Genomic DNA, 16,902 nt, shown 5'->3' on the forward strand with positions numbered 1-16,902 from the left:
AAATGAAAACCTAAATGCTGCATGTCAGCATAAATGTCTAGTGTAGTCTGATCCATAAATGTCAGCAGACTATTGAAGGAAAGCTAGGTATTTGACATATACTTCAGTATATGTATAAATATGTTCAGCCTGTTCATGTTCTACATACCCTGCTTCTGTATCCATCCATAGATGCTAAAGCCCAGGGTGGTCTCTTTTAAAGGACATAATACTTTGGTTGAGTGACTACACCGGCAGGCATACATAGGAAATGTAATTTCTCTGTTGTGTAGATTTTCCTATTTAGTAAACCTAGCCATAAACACAAAATGATGGTTGAATTTTTGGGTGACCGCCTAACACTAAGAGGGTGCAAGTTAACAAAGAGGGTTAAAAAAACACTATTGTTTCCACTGATATATATCCAGATGAACTAGATATTTCCCACTTACAACCTTCACATACACTATTATTCATAAATACAGGGCTGCTGTTAGAAACCACAGACAACTTAACACGGGGGCCCCATTCAGACAACCTGACATGGGGCCCCCTACAGCAATGCTTCTGTTTTGAATGAACACAGTAAGTAATCGGTACTGATCACTCATTGGGGTTGATTTACTAATGGCAAACAGACTGTGCACTTTGGAAAGTGCAGTTGCACTCTGCAAGGGCATTTGCTCCAGAGCTAAGTAAATGAACAGAAGCTCTGCTGATTTCCATCATCCAATCATGTGCAAACAAAAATGCTGTTTTTTATTTTTCCTTGCATGAGATTGGGTATTCTTTGCAAAGTAAAGCTTCACCTCATTTACCATGCTTTGGTCGATGTGGTGGTGGAGGGGGCAATTACTAAAACTGATCCTTTGTATGGCTTTCTCTGCAGTAGCTGAGCTAACAGGAGGGAGATGAGAAGAAGCCTGCTATCAGCTGCTGCAGAGAGAGCCATACAGGGGATTGGTTCCAGTATTTTCCCCCTGTCATACCAATCACCCTGCCTGCCCACATCTAATTCGCCCCTGCTGCCTGGGCGCCCCTGCTGGACCCTGTACAGGAGGACCTCCAGTACCCCCTTATCTATGGCTCCACCTGCATAGACATTAATATGCAGGCTCTATAAAAAAGAGGATATATATTATTATAACAAGTTTTTAAAAAATCTCTGTCTTGTGGTCAGCTCATATCTGCCTTTAAGCTTAGGAAGCGTGAGCTGATCTAAGAACAAACTTGTGAGTGCCATGCAGGGCAAACCAACATTTTACTTCTATGCAGAATTCCTCATCAGCAAATACTTGTCTTCTCCTCGTCCTCCTGCTGTTTTTTATTTTTTTAGCCTCCAAGAACAAAAAGAAAGCCCTGTGTAAGGTAGAATTCACTGGAGACTATGGGTTCCCATGAGACAACTCTGATTGGCCCTATCATATGGAGTAAGTCACATGCTCCTTCATATGATAGTGCAAGTACTCAGTCACCCCCCCCCCCCCCCCAGTTCCTGAGTATATGCTTCTAGGGACGGAGGGAAATTAAAGAAAACGTGTTGCTTTGCTCTGATTAGGTAAAGTACAGATTTGATTTAGGGATCAATGACTAATTTGAATGTTAACATATTTCACAACAATGGAGCTTCAAATCTGAAGGACAATGCAATACATAAAACATTCTAATAATTATTTCAAAGAGAATTGTGGGGCCTCATATCACACCTCTTTTTTGTACCTGTTCCTGATACCACCACATCTCGGTTTGGGGACTCAGACATAGCGTCAGCCAGCCGCTCACGGAGACCTTCATCTGTGCTTTCAATGGAAGAGATGTGGCGCAGCCCAAAGCTCTCAGGCCAGCTCCCGCACACTTCCAGAAGAGTGACGCTACGATCATAGGCTCCTAGAATGAATAAAACAAAGCAATGAATCTACTTTTGCTATTCTCCCTTTTTAAAACACTAGTGAGTCAAATGTGGTATATTTAAATGTATATTTTTATTGCATTGTATATCATAGAAATCATTTAAATTACTTAACAGTTTATGCCATCCAAAAAGAAATATAGATCAATTGAGACACAGTTAGTAACTTCCTGTTTAATTGTCTTATTTTATTTATTTTTTATGTAAACAACATAATCGAGAACAGAAATGTCGTTAAAACATGAAGATTATACTTATTTTATATAAGGTGCATTGACGTGTGGGGCCACAAACATTTGTGGTCATGGGGTAACACAGTGGTAATAGTGGTCTAAATGTTTTGTATATTGACCAAATCAAGCCATTTCCATTCAGTTGAGTATAATAGGGATCACTTCTACAATGGCTGCAACAACACACAAGAGATATGGGCACTACTCAATAGCTTGTGTAAGATGCAATTCGCCCTGCTGCCTAAAACTCAAGGAACCAACCCTAGGAACCATGAACTCTGGATATCACACATTCCATGGAGAATAGCATATTTTCCATAAATGTTGGTAAGATATCTAAACTATATGCAGCAATTGCTTTGCCTTTGTATATATACACATATCACCCATAAAATGACCACTGCAAAGTAAAGTGAATAACATTGATTATCTCGTGACAATGGCACCTGAAAGTGGTGGGATATATTAGGCAGCAAGTAAACATGTTGTCCCTCAAGTTGATTTGTTGAAAGCAGAAAAAATGGGCAAGTATAAGGATCTGAGTGACTGTGACAAAGGCCAAATTGTACTGTCTAGACAACTGAGTCAGAGTAACTTCAAAAACTACAGCTCTTGAGGGATGTTCCTGGACTGCAGTGGTCAGGAGTCAGGACCTATCAAAAGTGGTCCAAGGAAGGAAAATCTGTGAACCAGTTACAGGGTCATGGGCAGCCAATAATCATTAATGCACATAGGGAGCAAAGGCTGCTAGTGTAGTCTGATCCAATAGAAGAACTACTGTAGTTTAAAATGCTAAAAAAAGTTAAATCTGGCTCCAATAGAAAGGTGTCAGAACACACAGTGCATCACAGTTTGTTGTGTATGGGGCAGTCTAGCCGCAGACTGGTCATGGCTGCTCATGTTGACCCTTGCCCACAGCTAAATGGGCACATGAGCATCAGAACTGGAAAGTGATGTCTTTAAGGAGTTGGCTTGGCCTCCAAATTTTCCAGTACTCAATCCTATCGAGCATCTGTGGGATGTGCTGGAAAAACAAGTCCAATGCAAGGAGGCCCCATCTAACAACTTACAGGATCTAAAGGATCAGCTACTGTCAGCTTGGTGCCAGATACCACAGGTTACCTTCAGAGGTCTAGTGAAGTCCATGCCTCAATGGGTCAGGGCTGTTTTGATGGCAAAAGGAGGACCTACTCAATATTAGGTGGGTGGTCATTTTATGGTGGGTGGACATAATTGGTGTATATTTTATATTACATTTTCAATGTTTCTGAAAATTCAAATTCTTGGGACATTTAAAAGAAATAGAAGTACAAAATTTAAAAACTGTAGGGAAATTGTAATAACTGTGGGCAACCAGCCCTATTTTCATCTCTTAAACGTGGTAAACAGAAATCTGATTGTTTGCTACATTTTGAACACGGTCACTGCATTTTGTGTTGACAAAGCCTCTCATTTAAATCCACAAATTAATGGAACATTTTAAATCCTACATGAACAATGTAAAAAGAGGTAGCATTACAATTTGTTATAAGTGCACAAACGTGCAAAAACAATTTATATTTACAAATGATGGATTACAAACAACCATCTTTCGGGCCATTAACAAAATTACAAGAGGCAATAACTGGGATAAAATATTTGATCTGTTTTAGGAAGCACAACCATAGTCATTTATATGCAAGCAGCATGTTTATCCAATATATAAATTATATACTATGTAATTTTAAGCAGCATGTTTATACAATATACAAATTATATACTATGCAATTTTAACAGTAAAGACCAAACACTAAAGGCAGCATGGACTCACGCAAGGTTAGTTCTGCTTTTACTAACACTTTTTTTTTCTCAATTCTGTTTTTTAAGGTTTTGTGGAAACATAACAGATGGAAAAAAAATGAAAATAAAGGAGAAAAAACAAATCAGGTGTGGTTGGTAGCACTGGGGAGCACTGGTCAGTATTTAACAATTACGTATGCAAATAGAATAAGGGTGCAGCCACTACAAGGCTCTATCTCATTCAGAAAACAGAGATACAGCAGTATAGGTAACAGCAAAATAAAAAAAAAAAAAAGAAGAAGAAACAAGAAACAATCTTACAATCATAGAACTTGTATGCTCATGTGCGTGGCTCATGCTAGGTCAAAAGCATATAGGGCATATATTAGGTCTGTAGGGCCCGGTAGGCGGTCAGCGCCTCTAGATAACACTCTTGATTTCAGAGTTGAGGCAGTGTTTCAGGATACATAAATAACCCTGTTTCACTCACAAATTTACTGTAACATTTGTCATAAGAAATTACATAAACCAAAAGTCGTACACGTTTGTTCCCTCCTACCAATGAAAATACAGGAAAATATCCAACCATGTTTACCAATTTTATTTTATTTTTTATCCTTATTGCAATTATTAATCAAAGATTATCTTTCTGTTTCCTACCAGTCATGTTCATAAATAACTCAGATACTTTGGGTGACTTTTGACACTGAGCTACACCTACTTGGCTTCAAGTGTACAAAATTTCCAAGTAAACTTCGGGAACCCACATGATGTTGTTGCGGGTTATTATATGTAATCAACATTCCAAATAACCAAAAAGGTAAGCATAAGCTTCACACTCTTGTGTAAAATGGATGTATTTGTTCTTGACTATATCAGCGATGCATAATGCACGATTATGGTTTATATTCTATTAAGTACTTTTATCTTTCACTTTATTAGATGCCAGTAAACTATTGGGTGGACATGAACAGCCATATCCATTCCCTGATTTGCCAGTGGGTTAAGTACATATACTGCAGAGGTCAGCCCCTCACAGGCAAAGTGACGTATGGGTACGTCACTAGCCTGTGAGGCTCTGGGGAGCGAGCACGTGCCGCCGGAGGCGCGATCCCACTCCCGCTCGCACACGGACCCCCCCCCTCGCGTGTGCCCGTTAGGATCGTCCATTAGAGCGGGAGAAAGGCAGGCGGCTGATGTAAACAAGCCGCCTGTCATTCTCCCCTATGTGAGAACAGTGATCATACGGTTCTACAATGTCAACACCTCAAGCCACAGCCAATCACAGCTAGAATCACGCCCCTAGGGACACACACAACCCCTCCCTCTCAAATAAAGTTAACCCCTTCACTGCCAGTGTAATTTTACAGTAACAGTGCATATGTATAGCACTGATTACTGTAGTAATGTCACTGGTAACCCCAAAAGTGTCAAAAATGTCAGTCAGGGGTCCGATCTGTCTGCCGCAATGTCGCAGATCACCGCCATTACGCGTTAAAAAAAAAAACAACAAAAATGACAAAAAATTTTCCCTTAGTTAGTAAAAGCAATAACTTTTTTGCGCAAACCAATCAAAATACGCTTTTTGCAATTTTTTTTTTACCAAAAATATGTAGCATAAAACAAATTGGCCTAAAATGTTAAAAAATTTTGATTTTTACATTTTTTTGGGGGAATTTCATATAAAAAAATGTGAAAAATATTGTTATTTTTGCAAAATTGACGCTCTTTTTTGTTTATAGCGCATGATCAAAAAATCGCACAGGTGATCAAATACCACCAAAAGAAAGCTCTGTTTGTGGGAAAAAAAGGACGTCAAATTCGTTTAGGTACAGCGTCGCACGACCGCGCAATTGTCCGTTAAAGTCACGCAGTACCGAATCGCAAAATACCCCCTGGTCAGGAAGGGGGTAAAATCTTCCGGGGCTTAAGTGGTTAACCTCCCTGGCGGTATGATTCTGTCAGGAATTCTGTTCCAAAAGCGGTACAATTCTTTTCATGGAAATTTGGCGTTATGTATTATAGGCCTACAATTCTTAGTAATTACTGACTTAAACCTGACCAAAACAAGACTCTAGTAGACATCCCAGATGTGATAAATTTGAAACACAAACAAGTGAATTATAATCGAATCAATAATATTATTTTATTATTTAATATATAATATATATAATAAAATTATATTATTGATTAGATTATAATTCATGCGTTATATATTATATATATGTGTGTATATATATATATATTTATATATGTGTGTATATAGATATATATATATATATATATGTGTGTGTGTATATATATATATATATATATATATATAACGCATGAATTATAATCGAATCAATAATATAATTTTATATATATATATATATATATATGCATATATATATATGCATATATATATATATATATATATAATATAAAATGTGTTATGTGTTTTGTGCAACGTTTTTTTTTTTTTTTTTGAATTTCCCTCCCTAGTTCCGCTCCCATGCAGCATTGCTGCTGCAGGGAACGGAACTAGGAAGTCCTCCTACCGACAGACGAGCGGCGGAGATCTCGGCTGGCGGTCACAGCAATGAGAGCTCATCGCTGGATCGCCAGGATAAGGTAAGAGAAGCTCCGCTGCGCTGTCTGCACGCTCTGCCCATTGACCCCGAGCGTGACTCGGGGATACCGCTAATAGCAGAAAATTCCTACCCCGAGTCACGCTCGGGGATACCGCTAAGGCGGTTAAGCACTGTTTAGAACCTGTTTGTTCATTTCTACTCAAGATCCTTGGGGTTGGGGGGCACACATATTCAGTATGTAATCAGCATTAATTGACGTGCAAAAATACTCAGTTAAACTGTGTGCAGGAAAACACTGGATGAAAATTCTACACTGATATAACAAAAAGATTTTCCCTTTAATTGTTTTACTGTTCTGGTAGGTAACTGAATGTTTTCCTGCCAACCAACAGAAAAAAGTACAAATGCCTGGGCGTCTCAAAGTTAAAAGTACATGAAACATGTCCTTGTTATCAGCCCCTTTGGTTTTCCCCTTTGATCAGCCGTCAGAAACTATCTACACTTGTACTCAGTGAATGTGCAGTTTCACCGCACACTCTCTGTCAATGACAGGTGGTAATAGAAAGGGTGAGAGACCAAGCCCTGCGGCAGGCGTCCCTTCCTCTGATAACATCCAAAGTAGTGGATGATAACTGTTCATAAACACTCAAACAGCCAGTTACTCCATACATCAGCAAAGAGGGCCAGATAATTCCAACTTGGAATGGCATGAGCACAGCACAAGACGTAGGCCGTCATGGATTTATATGGCCTGTTCCACTTTGTTTTGGGCCCCAGAGTTTCGTCAGTTGAGTTCAATCACATTGATGCATCTCTTGCTTTACTGCAGATCAAATTCCAGGAACGGCAGAGCCCTCAGCAGCAGAAAAAGAAAAAAACAAACTCTTGTGTGACATCTGCACTTGAACTTCCACCAACCCCTTCTGAACTTTCTGCAAAGTGTAATGAAACTTTAAGCCTTTTAAAACCTCTCTGGATTTACCTCACTTCTAAAGACTTTTAATTTGACAGGCTAAATCTATCACTATAATGTTGTACAAATCACGGTTTATCTGTGAAGTGAGAACACGGTGACACACAAAAGAATACAAGATCCATTTTTTCTTCTGCTGTTTCCACACACACACACACAAAAAACTAGACAAAAGCCATGTACAGTATTTAGCATCCTTTCAGTCATGCAGAATATTTTTCACACCTTCCTGGATAAATAACTGTGTAAATAAGTGGAGTCTAGGTGGAGTTCGCTCTGACAATTTTCTCACATTCCTTGACAGTAAATGAAAAGATTGATGAAAGATGCCTTCTTGACTTGTGTTATTCTGAAGAGAGATAAAGAAACAAAACTATTTTGTCTCTTGCAAGTAGACCTTTGAATAACAAAGAACGTGTTTTTTGAAGTTTTGCCAAACATGGATTCCCTGCATGTGTGAACAAACACTTTAGAAAGGGTCAGTCTCTTGTTCCTGGGATACTTCAGTAAGCACAGAAGATACAAATAAAGTGTTACCAGTGTTTCAAGGTCTAAAAGATTTTTTTTTTTCTATCGACGTGTGAGGCGCGAATGTTAATGCATGTGTGGGTTCCAGGGATTACCCACATTGAAAGATTTTCCTTCTTGAGATTTACAAAGTCTTCGGCGCGCTTTTGTTTTATCTTTTGCTCTCTTTACACTCCCTTCTGTGGTTTGAGCAGATTTCAGGCACTCACTTCATGTGCACGGGAAGGGCGATAGGCTGCTATTGGTTAAGTGCAAGCCTTGCTGAGCTGAAAGAGAACCTGTCCCCAAAATGGCGGTGCACTAAACCACTCGACTAAAATATTTCCCAAAACAGTTTTATTTAACTACATGTCTACTGTGCACTTTTACCCCCTTCCAGCCCAGGCCAATTTTCAGCTTTCAGCGCTGTCACACTTTGAATGACAATTGCACGGCCATGCAACACTGTACCCATATTAAATTTTTATCATTTTTATCATCAAAAATTGAAAAAACAAAAAAAAAATTGTTTTTTTCCTTCACTGATGTGCACTTATGAGGCTGCACTGATGGGCACTGATAGGCTGCAATGACGGGGACTGATAGGTGCCACTGATGGGCACTGATGATGCTGCATCAAGAGGTTGCACTGATGGGCACTGATAGGTGCCACCGATGGACATTGATAGGTGTCACTGCTAGGCTCTGATAGGCGGCACTGATGGGCACTAATAGGTGGCACTGATCGCTACTGATAGATGGCACTGGTAGGCAGCACTGATAGATGACACTGATGATGAGGCACTAATGGGCATGATACTGATTGGCAGCACTGATGGGTACTGATAGATGGCACTGGTGGCCACTGATTAGCAGCACTGGTGGGCACTGATTGGCAGCACTGGTAGGCACTGATTAGCAGCACTGGTGGACACTGTTAGGACCAATGGCCCTTTAACAGAAGCCTGTTATCCACTTTCTTCTTCTCTCCTCACGCTGTCAGCGTGAGGAAAGAAAAGCCGATAACCGGTTGTGTGTGGTGCATCCTGCGATCAGCTGTCATTGGCTGACAGCTGATCACGTGGTAAAGGGCCACTGTGATTGGCCCTTTACCCCGATCTGCTGAGTCTGAAGGATCAGCGCAATCACGAGAGGATGTCTACGTACACCCTCCCAGCAAAGTAAGCCCATGCTTTAGCCGTCTTTTGGCTATAGCGCAGGCAGGAAGTGGTTAAAGCATGCCGTGACTGATAACTGTCAAATTTAACTGCGATTTCAATGGAACTGACAAGCCATTAAATGGTTGGTGTCATAACTGCTCACATGTGCAGCACCTTGGCAACTGCAGATCAAACAGAGGCTAAGATGACAGCTTCCTTGGCAATAAAGGATAGGAGGGTTTAGTTCCACTTTAAAAAATTGCAGATAAAGCACAGAGAAATGATAAATGCTTACTTGTAGCATTTTCTATTTCCATACATGATTGTTTAGTTACTCCCAATGTGGCATTGAACTTGCTAGGGGATTCAACCCCACCAGGAGCAGTCATTCAAAAAATTGCAGGTAAAAGCACAGAGAAATGATAAATGCTTACTTGCAGCATTTTTGTCTTTCAATAAATCATTGTTTATTTACTCCCAATGTGGCATTGAACTTGCTAGGGGGTTCAACCCCGCCAGGAGCAGTCATTCCTTGGCGCAGCCACAGTCCCCCTCCCTTCTGCCATACCATAGCCCCCTCCACTTCTGGAAGTGTCTAATTAATATATGTGCTGGCCCAGCTCCTCCAACCCTTCCCTCACTTCCCTACATAACCTTTTATGCAGCTGCTTGGGGAGGAGTGAAGGCAAATATTACAGAGTGTGACTTGAAAAGCAACTGTAATGACTTTGGTTTACATCCACATGCATTCATGTAAAACTATACTATAACTGTTTTTCATTTCACAACATAGCTTGTTGACATTCTTTCCTTGTTTTTTTCGTTGTTATTCAGTGCAGGAATCCCGGGTTCATTTCCCACTGAAGACATCTCAGACATATCTGCTTCTAGATTGTAAGCTCTAACGAGCAGGGCCCTCTAATTCCTCCTGTATTGAATTGTATTGTAACTGTGATGTGCAAACTGTTGGTGCTATATAAATCCTGTATAATAATAATAATAATAATAATAATAATAGTAATAATGAAGTCTTTTGGTCTACCTAGGTTTGCATGGGACTCCTCTAGATGATCTGGTTTTCCACCACAATCCAAGGACAGACTGGTTAACTGGCTTCTACCTATAAGTGGCTTTAATATGTGGGTGCTCGTGTATGAATATGGCAGGGACGTTAGGCTGTATGCCCCATCATAAGCAGGGTCTAGTGCGGCTTGTTCAATGCTCTCTGCAAAACGCTATAGAAAGGTTATAAAATGCATTTAAAATACATCTAATGCAATAACCACTAGAAGACCAAGCAACGGCTATCTTTAAGCCTTCCCCCAGTAAACATCTACAAAATTTCTCTATTTTTTTTTCTAAGATGGCCTTATTGATTGCCCCCACTGGCATACTTTTCAACATCCATTCCCATTTATAGTTTGTCTTCCAGTGTGATTAGCATGATATACAGTGGGTACGGAAAGTATTCAGACCCCCTTAAATTTTTCACTCTTTGTTATATTGCAGCCATTTGCTAAAATCATTTAAGTTCATTCTTCTTCCTCATGAATGTACACATAGCACCCCATACTGACAGAAAAACACAGAATTGTAGACATTGTTGCAGATTTATTAAAAAAGAAAAACTGAAATATCACATGGTCCTAAGTATTCAGACCCTTTGCTCAGTATTTAGTAGAAGCCCCCTTTTGATCTAATACAGCCAGGAGTCTTTTTGGGAAAGATGCAACAAGTCTTTCACACCTGGATTTGGGGATCCTCTGCCATTCCTCCTTGCAGATCCTCTCCAGTTCTGTCAGGTTGGATGGTAAACGTTGGTGGACAGCCATTTTTAGGTCTCTCCAGAGATGCTCAATTGGGTTTAAGTCAGGGCTCTGGCTGGGCCATTCAAGAACAGTCACGGAGTTGTTGTGAAGCCACTCCTTCGTTATTTTAGCTGTGTGCTTAGGGTCTTTGTTTTGTTGGAAGGTAAACCTTCGGCCCAGTCTGAGGTCCAGAGCACTCTGGAGAAGGTTTTTGTCCAGGATATCCCTGTACTTGGCCGCATTCATCTTTCCCTCGATTGCAACCAGTCGTCCTGTCCCTGCAGCTGAAAAACACCCCCACAGCATGATGCTGCCACCACCATGCTTCACTGTTGGGACTGTATTGGACAGGTGATGAGCAGTGCCTGGTTTTCTCCACACATACCGCTTAGAATTAAGGCCAAAAAGTTCTATTTTGGTCTCATCAGACCAGAGAATCTTATTTCTCACCATCTTGGAGTCCTTCAGGTGTTTTTTAGCAAACTCCATGCGGGCTTTCATGTGTCTTACACTGAGGAGAGGCTTCCGTCGGGCCACTCTGCCATAAAGCCCTGACTGGTGGAGGGCTGCAGTGATGGTTGACTTTCTACAACTTTCTCCCATCTCCTGACTGCATCTCTGGAGCTAAGCCACAGTGATCTTTGGGTTCTTCTTTACCTCTCTCACCAAGGCTCTTCTCCCCCGATAGCTCAGTTTGGCCGGACGGCCAGCTCTAGGAAGGGTTCTGGTCATCCCAAACGTCTTCCATTTGAGGATTATGGAGGCCACTGTGCTCTTAGGAACCTTAAGTGCAGCAGAAATCTTTTTGTAACCTTGGCCAGATCTGTGCCTTGCCACAATTCTGTCTCTGAGCTCTTTTAGGCAGTTCCTTTGACCTCGTGATTCTCATTTGCTCTGACATGCATTGTGATCTGGAAGGTCTTATATAGACAGGTGTGTGGCTTTCCTAATCAAGTCCAATCAGTATAATCAAACACAGCTGGACTCAAATGAAGGTGTAGAACCATCTCAAGGATGATCAGAAGAAATGGAAAGCACCTGAGTTAAATATATGAGTGTCACAGCAAAGGGTCTGAATACTTAGGACCATGTGATATTTCAGTTTTTCTTTTTTAATAAATCTGCAACAATGTCAACAATTCTGTGTTTTTCTGTCAGTATGGGGTGCTGTGTGTACATTCATGAGGAAGAAGAATGAACTTAAATGATTTTAGCAAATGGCTGCAATATAACAAAGAGTGAAAAATTTAAGGGGGTCTGAATACTTTCCGTACCCACTGTATACGAAAAGAAAAGAAAAGGTATAGTACAAAAAATATAACACTGGAATGCAAGAAGAAAAACTAAGGATATGGCAGTGATTTAGTCAAGTAGTATATTAGTACTAGGGCAGTTTCTGGTATTAATATGTTTGCCAATGAGAACAAACTTTTAAAACACATTTTGTTTTACAATGTTAAAATTAGGTTCTGTGATCAGCATTCCAAAATGTACTCAGTCTATTCATAAAATTGTATTGTCTGTTTTAAATAAATTGGGCAAACTAAAGTGCTCCTGGCCATTTTATTTTCTTTTTCTGTGGTCTTGCGCTGCCTACATCTGAACCAAATATAGGAAAGGTGCCCATTTTTGCTTCTCTAGGTTTAAAACACAGATTGAATGCACTCCCATACAGCCTTGGTATAATAGGTTAAACATGGCACATTTCCACATGGCACAATATGATTTCACAATGGGATTTGCCAAAACCTTATTTAGTTCATTATTTATTTTAATCATGAGTCTGAAACCATGATGCCAATTTCATTAAACACACACACACACACACACACACATATATATATTCAGTATCTCACAAAAGTGAGTACACCCCTCACATTTATGTAAATATTTTATTATAGCTTTTCATGTGACAACACTAAAGAAATTAAACTTTGTTACAATGTAAAGTAGTGAGTGAGTGTACTGAAGCAGAGCATGATCCCCTCCCTTCGGAGACTGGGCCGCAGGGCAGTATATTCCAACATGATAACAACCCCAAACACATCTTCAAGACGACTTACTAAGGAAGCTGAGGATTAAGGTGATGGACTGGCCAAGCATGTCTCCAGACCTAAACCTGATTGAGCATTTGTGGGGTATTCTCAAAATGGAAGGTGGAGAAGTGCAAGGTCTCGAACATCCACCAGCTCTGTGATGTCATCATGTAGGAGTGGAAGAGGACTCCAGTGGCAACCTGTGAAGCTCTGGGGAACTCCATGCCCAAGAGGGTTAAGGCAGTGCTCGAAAATAATGGTGGCCACACAAAATATTGACATTTTGGGCTCAATTTGGACATTTCCCCTTAGAAGTGTACTTACTTTTGTTGCCAGCGGTTTAGACATTAATGGCTGCGTGTTGAGTTATTTTGAGGGGACAGCAAATTTACACTGTTATACGAGCTGTACACTCACTACTTTACATTGTAACAAAGTGTAATTTCTTCAGTGTTGTCACATGAAAAGCTATAATAAAATATTTACATAAATGTGAGGGGTGTACTCACTTTTGTGAGATACTGAATATATATATATATATATATATAATTTATAAAAGTAATTGAACTGTTCAGGATTGTGTGCAGAGACTCCTATTTGTCAATAGGCAGCTCATCAGTGCACTTTTAAGAAAGAGAGTGAAAAATGGCTTAGTTATGTATTACATTATCTTGCCCTTCTAAAGCAAAAAGAATGCCCAGAAGGAGAATGGCAAAAAAAGAATAATGTTAGTTAAGTATATGTACAGATTAAAGGGATTACTAAAACTTTGACAAAGCACAGGCTCGTAAGGGTGTGTTTACTGACAAACTGCTGAAACCTTCCTGACAGCTATAAATGGGATTTTGATATTGAACTTTCTTTATACCTTTCCTTATAACTAGAGCCAACATTCACAAGACTTTGCCCATGATAAAACGTGTTGACATTTTCCACTATTGCATATATGTATATAAAAGCTGTAGTATGCATAACGGAATATTTCCTCACAAAGTGAAAAGCTTATTTGCTTTTAGTAAATCAACCCCTATGTACAAAAGGTTCCTTGCCCTTTAAATAATTTTGATGAATACTTTAGAAGAGCTTTGCTTTTCTACCCTTTTTCTTAAGAATAAAATACAAAGTTTTTTTTTATTCAGCTAATCACCAAAATGTTGTAATATAATATGTTTTTTAACTAAGTAAACGCAGTCCACAGTAGATTTAATGCAGCTCCTTGCAATTTTCGGTTTCATTTGAGCTTAATATTCCTGATTTAAAGTGTTACTAAACCCATAACAGTAAAATCAGTGTGTATATGCAGTAAAGCATGCTTGTTATACTCATTGTGGAACCTAAGGGGTTAATCCTCTGCATTGTGTAAAAAGGCTATTTGATCTTGTCTTCTCTAATTCTTCCCTTTTTCCACTGTCCCCAAACCCTCTCCTGGTATTTACAGAGCCAGGGGAAAGACTGAACATACTCAGTTCGGTGTGTATTGCTAGAGAGTTTTTTTTTCTCCTGGGAGAGAGCATGTGATCAGCACAGGGCCAATCAGCACTGTCAAGACCGAGGGTCAGAGGTCCTCCAGCCTCATAGGACAATCAGGAGAGAATGAAAGCTCCTCCTACAAGCTTTAACCAGACACTGATAGAAGTCACAAGACTGCTATATACTGCGGATGAGAAAAGGTATTTAGCAGTTTATATTTACTAAAACGATTGTATGTCCATGTCCTGTGTACTGTAGGAGACCAGATATAAGGCATGCAGGGTCCTGGGTTTAGTAACACTTTAATATATTTTGAAGCTCAGATCAAGTATTGCAAAATTGTACTTTACATGCTGGCTCCCAGGCGCTAAGGCTCAAACTCTGAAGGTGGTATTAAACCCAAAACCAAGCAGTTATTTTATAGCAGCCCACCAATTCTTAGATGTGGTGGCTGCATTATTTTTCTGTCTTAGGCTTTCATTTCCTTTTTTTTCCCCCTGGCGATCTGACCCGTTTGTCTGTTGTTTTTCAAAAAACAGGCTCTTCTGCACATGAAACACTTAGGGTTGAGACAAACCATTACCACAGACAGGGGTGCTTACAATGATCTGTATCTATTTGTGTATGCATACTGTTTCTTAACCCAATGGTCTTACCATGTTCCCTAATTATTCTCTGTACCTCCTTACTCTTACAGATAACCACACGTTGTGACCCTGTTTATACGGGACTATTACTACCTTTACTCTATATGACCCTCTGTGGTCTCATTCACCCCATATACTACAGGTAAATGTCTCTTTTCAGAGCACAAGACAGATATGACCAACTTATAAGGCAAATTCCTATTCTTGGTCATTACATTCCTTGTTCTTTTTATTCTCTATATTTTTGCATTAGGTTCGATACATGAACATATCCCCCTTCATGGGAGTGGTCCATATTGAGCCATACACTCTCCGGTCATTGTGGTGCCCGGTCGGTCTCTCTGGGCAGCTACTATAATTTCCCTTACGCTCTCACGGATTCTTAGCCCTGAACGGGCCTCTGGGAACTTGGGCATCCCTCCACACGGTAGTAATACCGTTTTTAACTCGACAGACCGGTCCAATCCATTGCTTGGACGCAAAGGATAGGTTCATGAGCAGAAAGCATGCACTATAAGATAAGTACATGACCGTTTATTTTTGTATGCATAGACAATTATTGTATAATATACTAAAACGTTTTGCTTCTTTAGGCATACTAGGTGCTTTATCTGGAACTTTGGGTGACGCCTGAGGAAGGGCTTATTCTATGCCCGAAACGCGTAGGGTCGTTTCCGGTTCTATGATCACCTTGTGCATCTGAGCGTCCCCAATGTGGTTCGGTACATGGTCTGTCAAATGCATGCATATTTTAATGCCCTGTATATGTTTGTTATTGTTGCAATTCTTTGTTTTTTGTTTGTTCAACATTTGTAATTTCAATAAAGCTACTTTGTTTGTACAATATACAGTGTCTAGTGGCATTTACAGTCCCATTCCAAAAGGGGAATTTTCTTTGTATACATACTAACCAGGGATGATGGCCACTGACACTGGGCACTGAGTGTGTGGAAATACCGTTTGTCTCTTATTTGTGTATGCAAAACCATTCATCCCAAAAGAAAAACAAACCGTTGTTGTAACTGCTTTTGTAACTGCAGTGTGAGTTGGGGTTTGGCTTCAGTTTGTTAGTGTATCTAAATCTCCCCCTAGATTGATAATGCTGCTGTCCAAAGGTGCCCCTGTGCTCATTCATCCAGAGTGGGGGCATACTAACACAGGTGTGCTACTGGACAGATCGACAGGTGAAAACAGAGAAAAAAAAAGGCTACATAAAAAATGCAGCCACCGCATCTAATAATTGGAAACCTCCAATATATTACATTGTAGTTTTGGGTTTAACACACAATAGTTCCCACTGAAAATAAGCACTGACACCACAAAACTACGTAAACCTTCTCTCCATATTCTTTCCAAAGAACAGTGTGGCAGAAATTTTAGCAGAAATACAGTACATGAAACACTTTAAGAAGTTCTATCATCCTGAAGATACAGAAAATGAAAAAGCCACACAGGTGTCATAACAGTAATAACTAAAAGTAAATACTATGAAGGGTTTTATGCTGGACTACTATGACTTTGGAGTACAACAATCTTCCAGTTTCCATCTTTTCTGATGCCTTATATTTAGAGTTGAGCGGACACCTGGATGTCCGTGTTCGGCGGGTTCGGCCGAACTTGAAAAAAAAGTCCGGGTCCATGTCCCGGACTTTTTCCGAACTTTACCCGGACACCGAACCCCATTGAAGTCAATGGGGACCCGAACTTTCAGGCACTAAAATGGCTCTAAAACACCAATGGAAAGGGCTAGAGTGCTGCAAATAGCAGCAAAATGTAGTTAAGAGCATGGCAAGTGCTCTTAAAAAAAAATTCCCCTTTAAATTAATTT

General features: G+C 40.0%; 1 protein-coding gene across 5 annotated transcripts in view; it reads right to left on the reverse strand.

Annotated features, from left to right (window-relative positions):
- Positions 1-16,902, reverse strand: part of BCAS3 (BCAS3 microtubule associated cell migration factor) — a 1,702,410-nt gene that overhangs the window by 117,593 nt on the left and 1,567,915 nt on the right. For 2 of the 5 annotated variants that reach the window (XM_082245731.1, XM_082245730.1), the window contains one exon: positions 1,699-1,866. In XM_082245731.1, coding sequence (XP_082101857.1) covers positions 1,699-1,866 — 168 coding nt within the window. Of the gene's footprint in view, positions 1-1,665; positions 1,867-16,902 lie in introns of all 5 variants that reach the window. The other 3 variants (XM_082245733.1, XM_082245732.1, XM_082245734.1) reach the window with 2 other exon arrangements.

The sequence above is a fragment of the Pelophylax lessonae genome (assembly GCF_965119305.1).
Source record: "Pelophylax lessonae genome assembly, chromosome: 2".
NCBI classification, from domain to species: domain Eukaryota; kingdom Metazoa; phylum Chordata; class Amphibia; order Anura; family Ranidae; genus Pelophylax; species Pelophylax lessonae.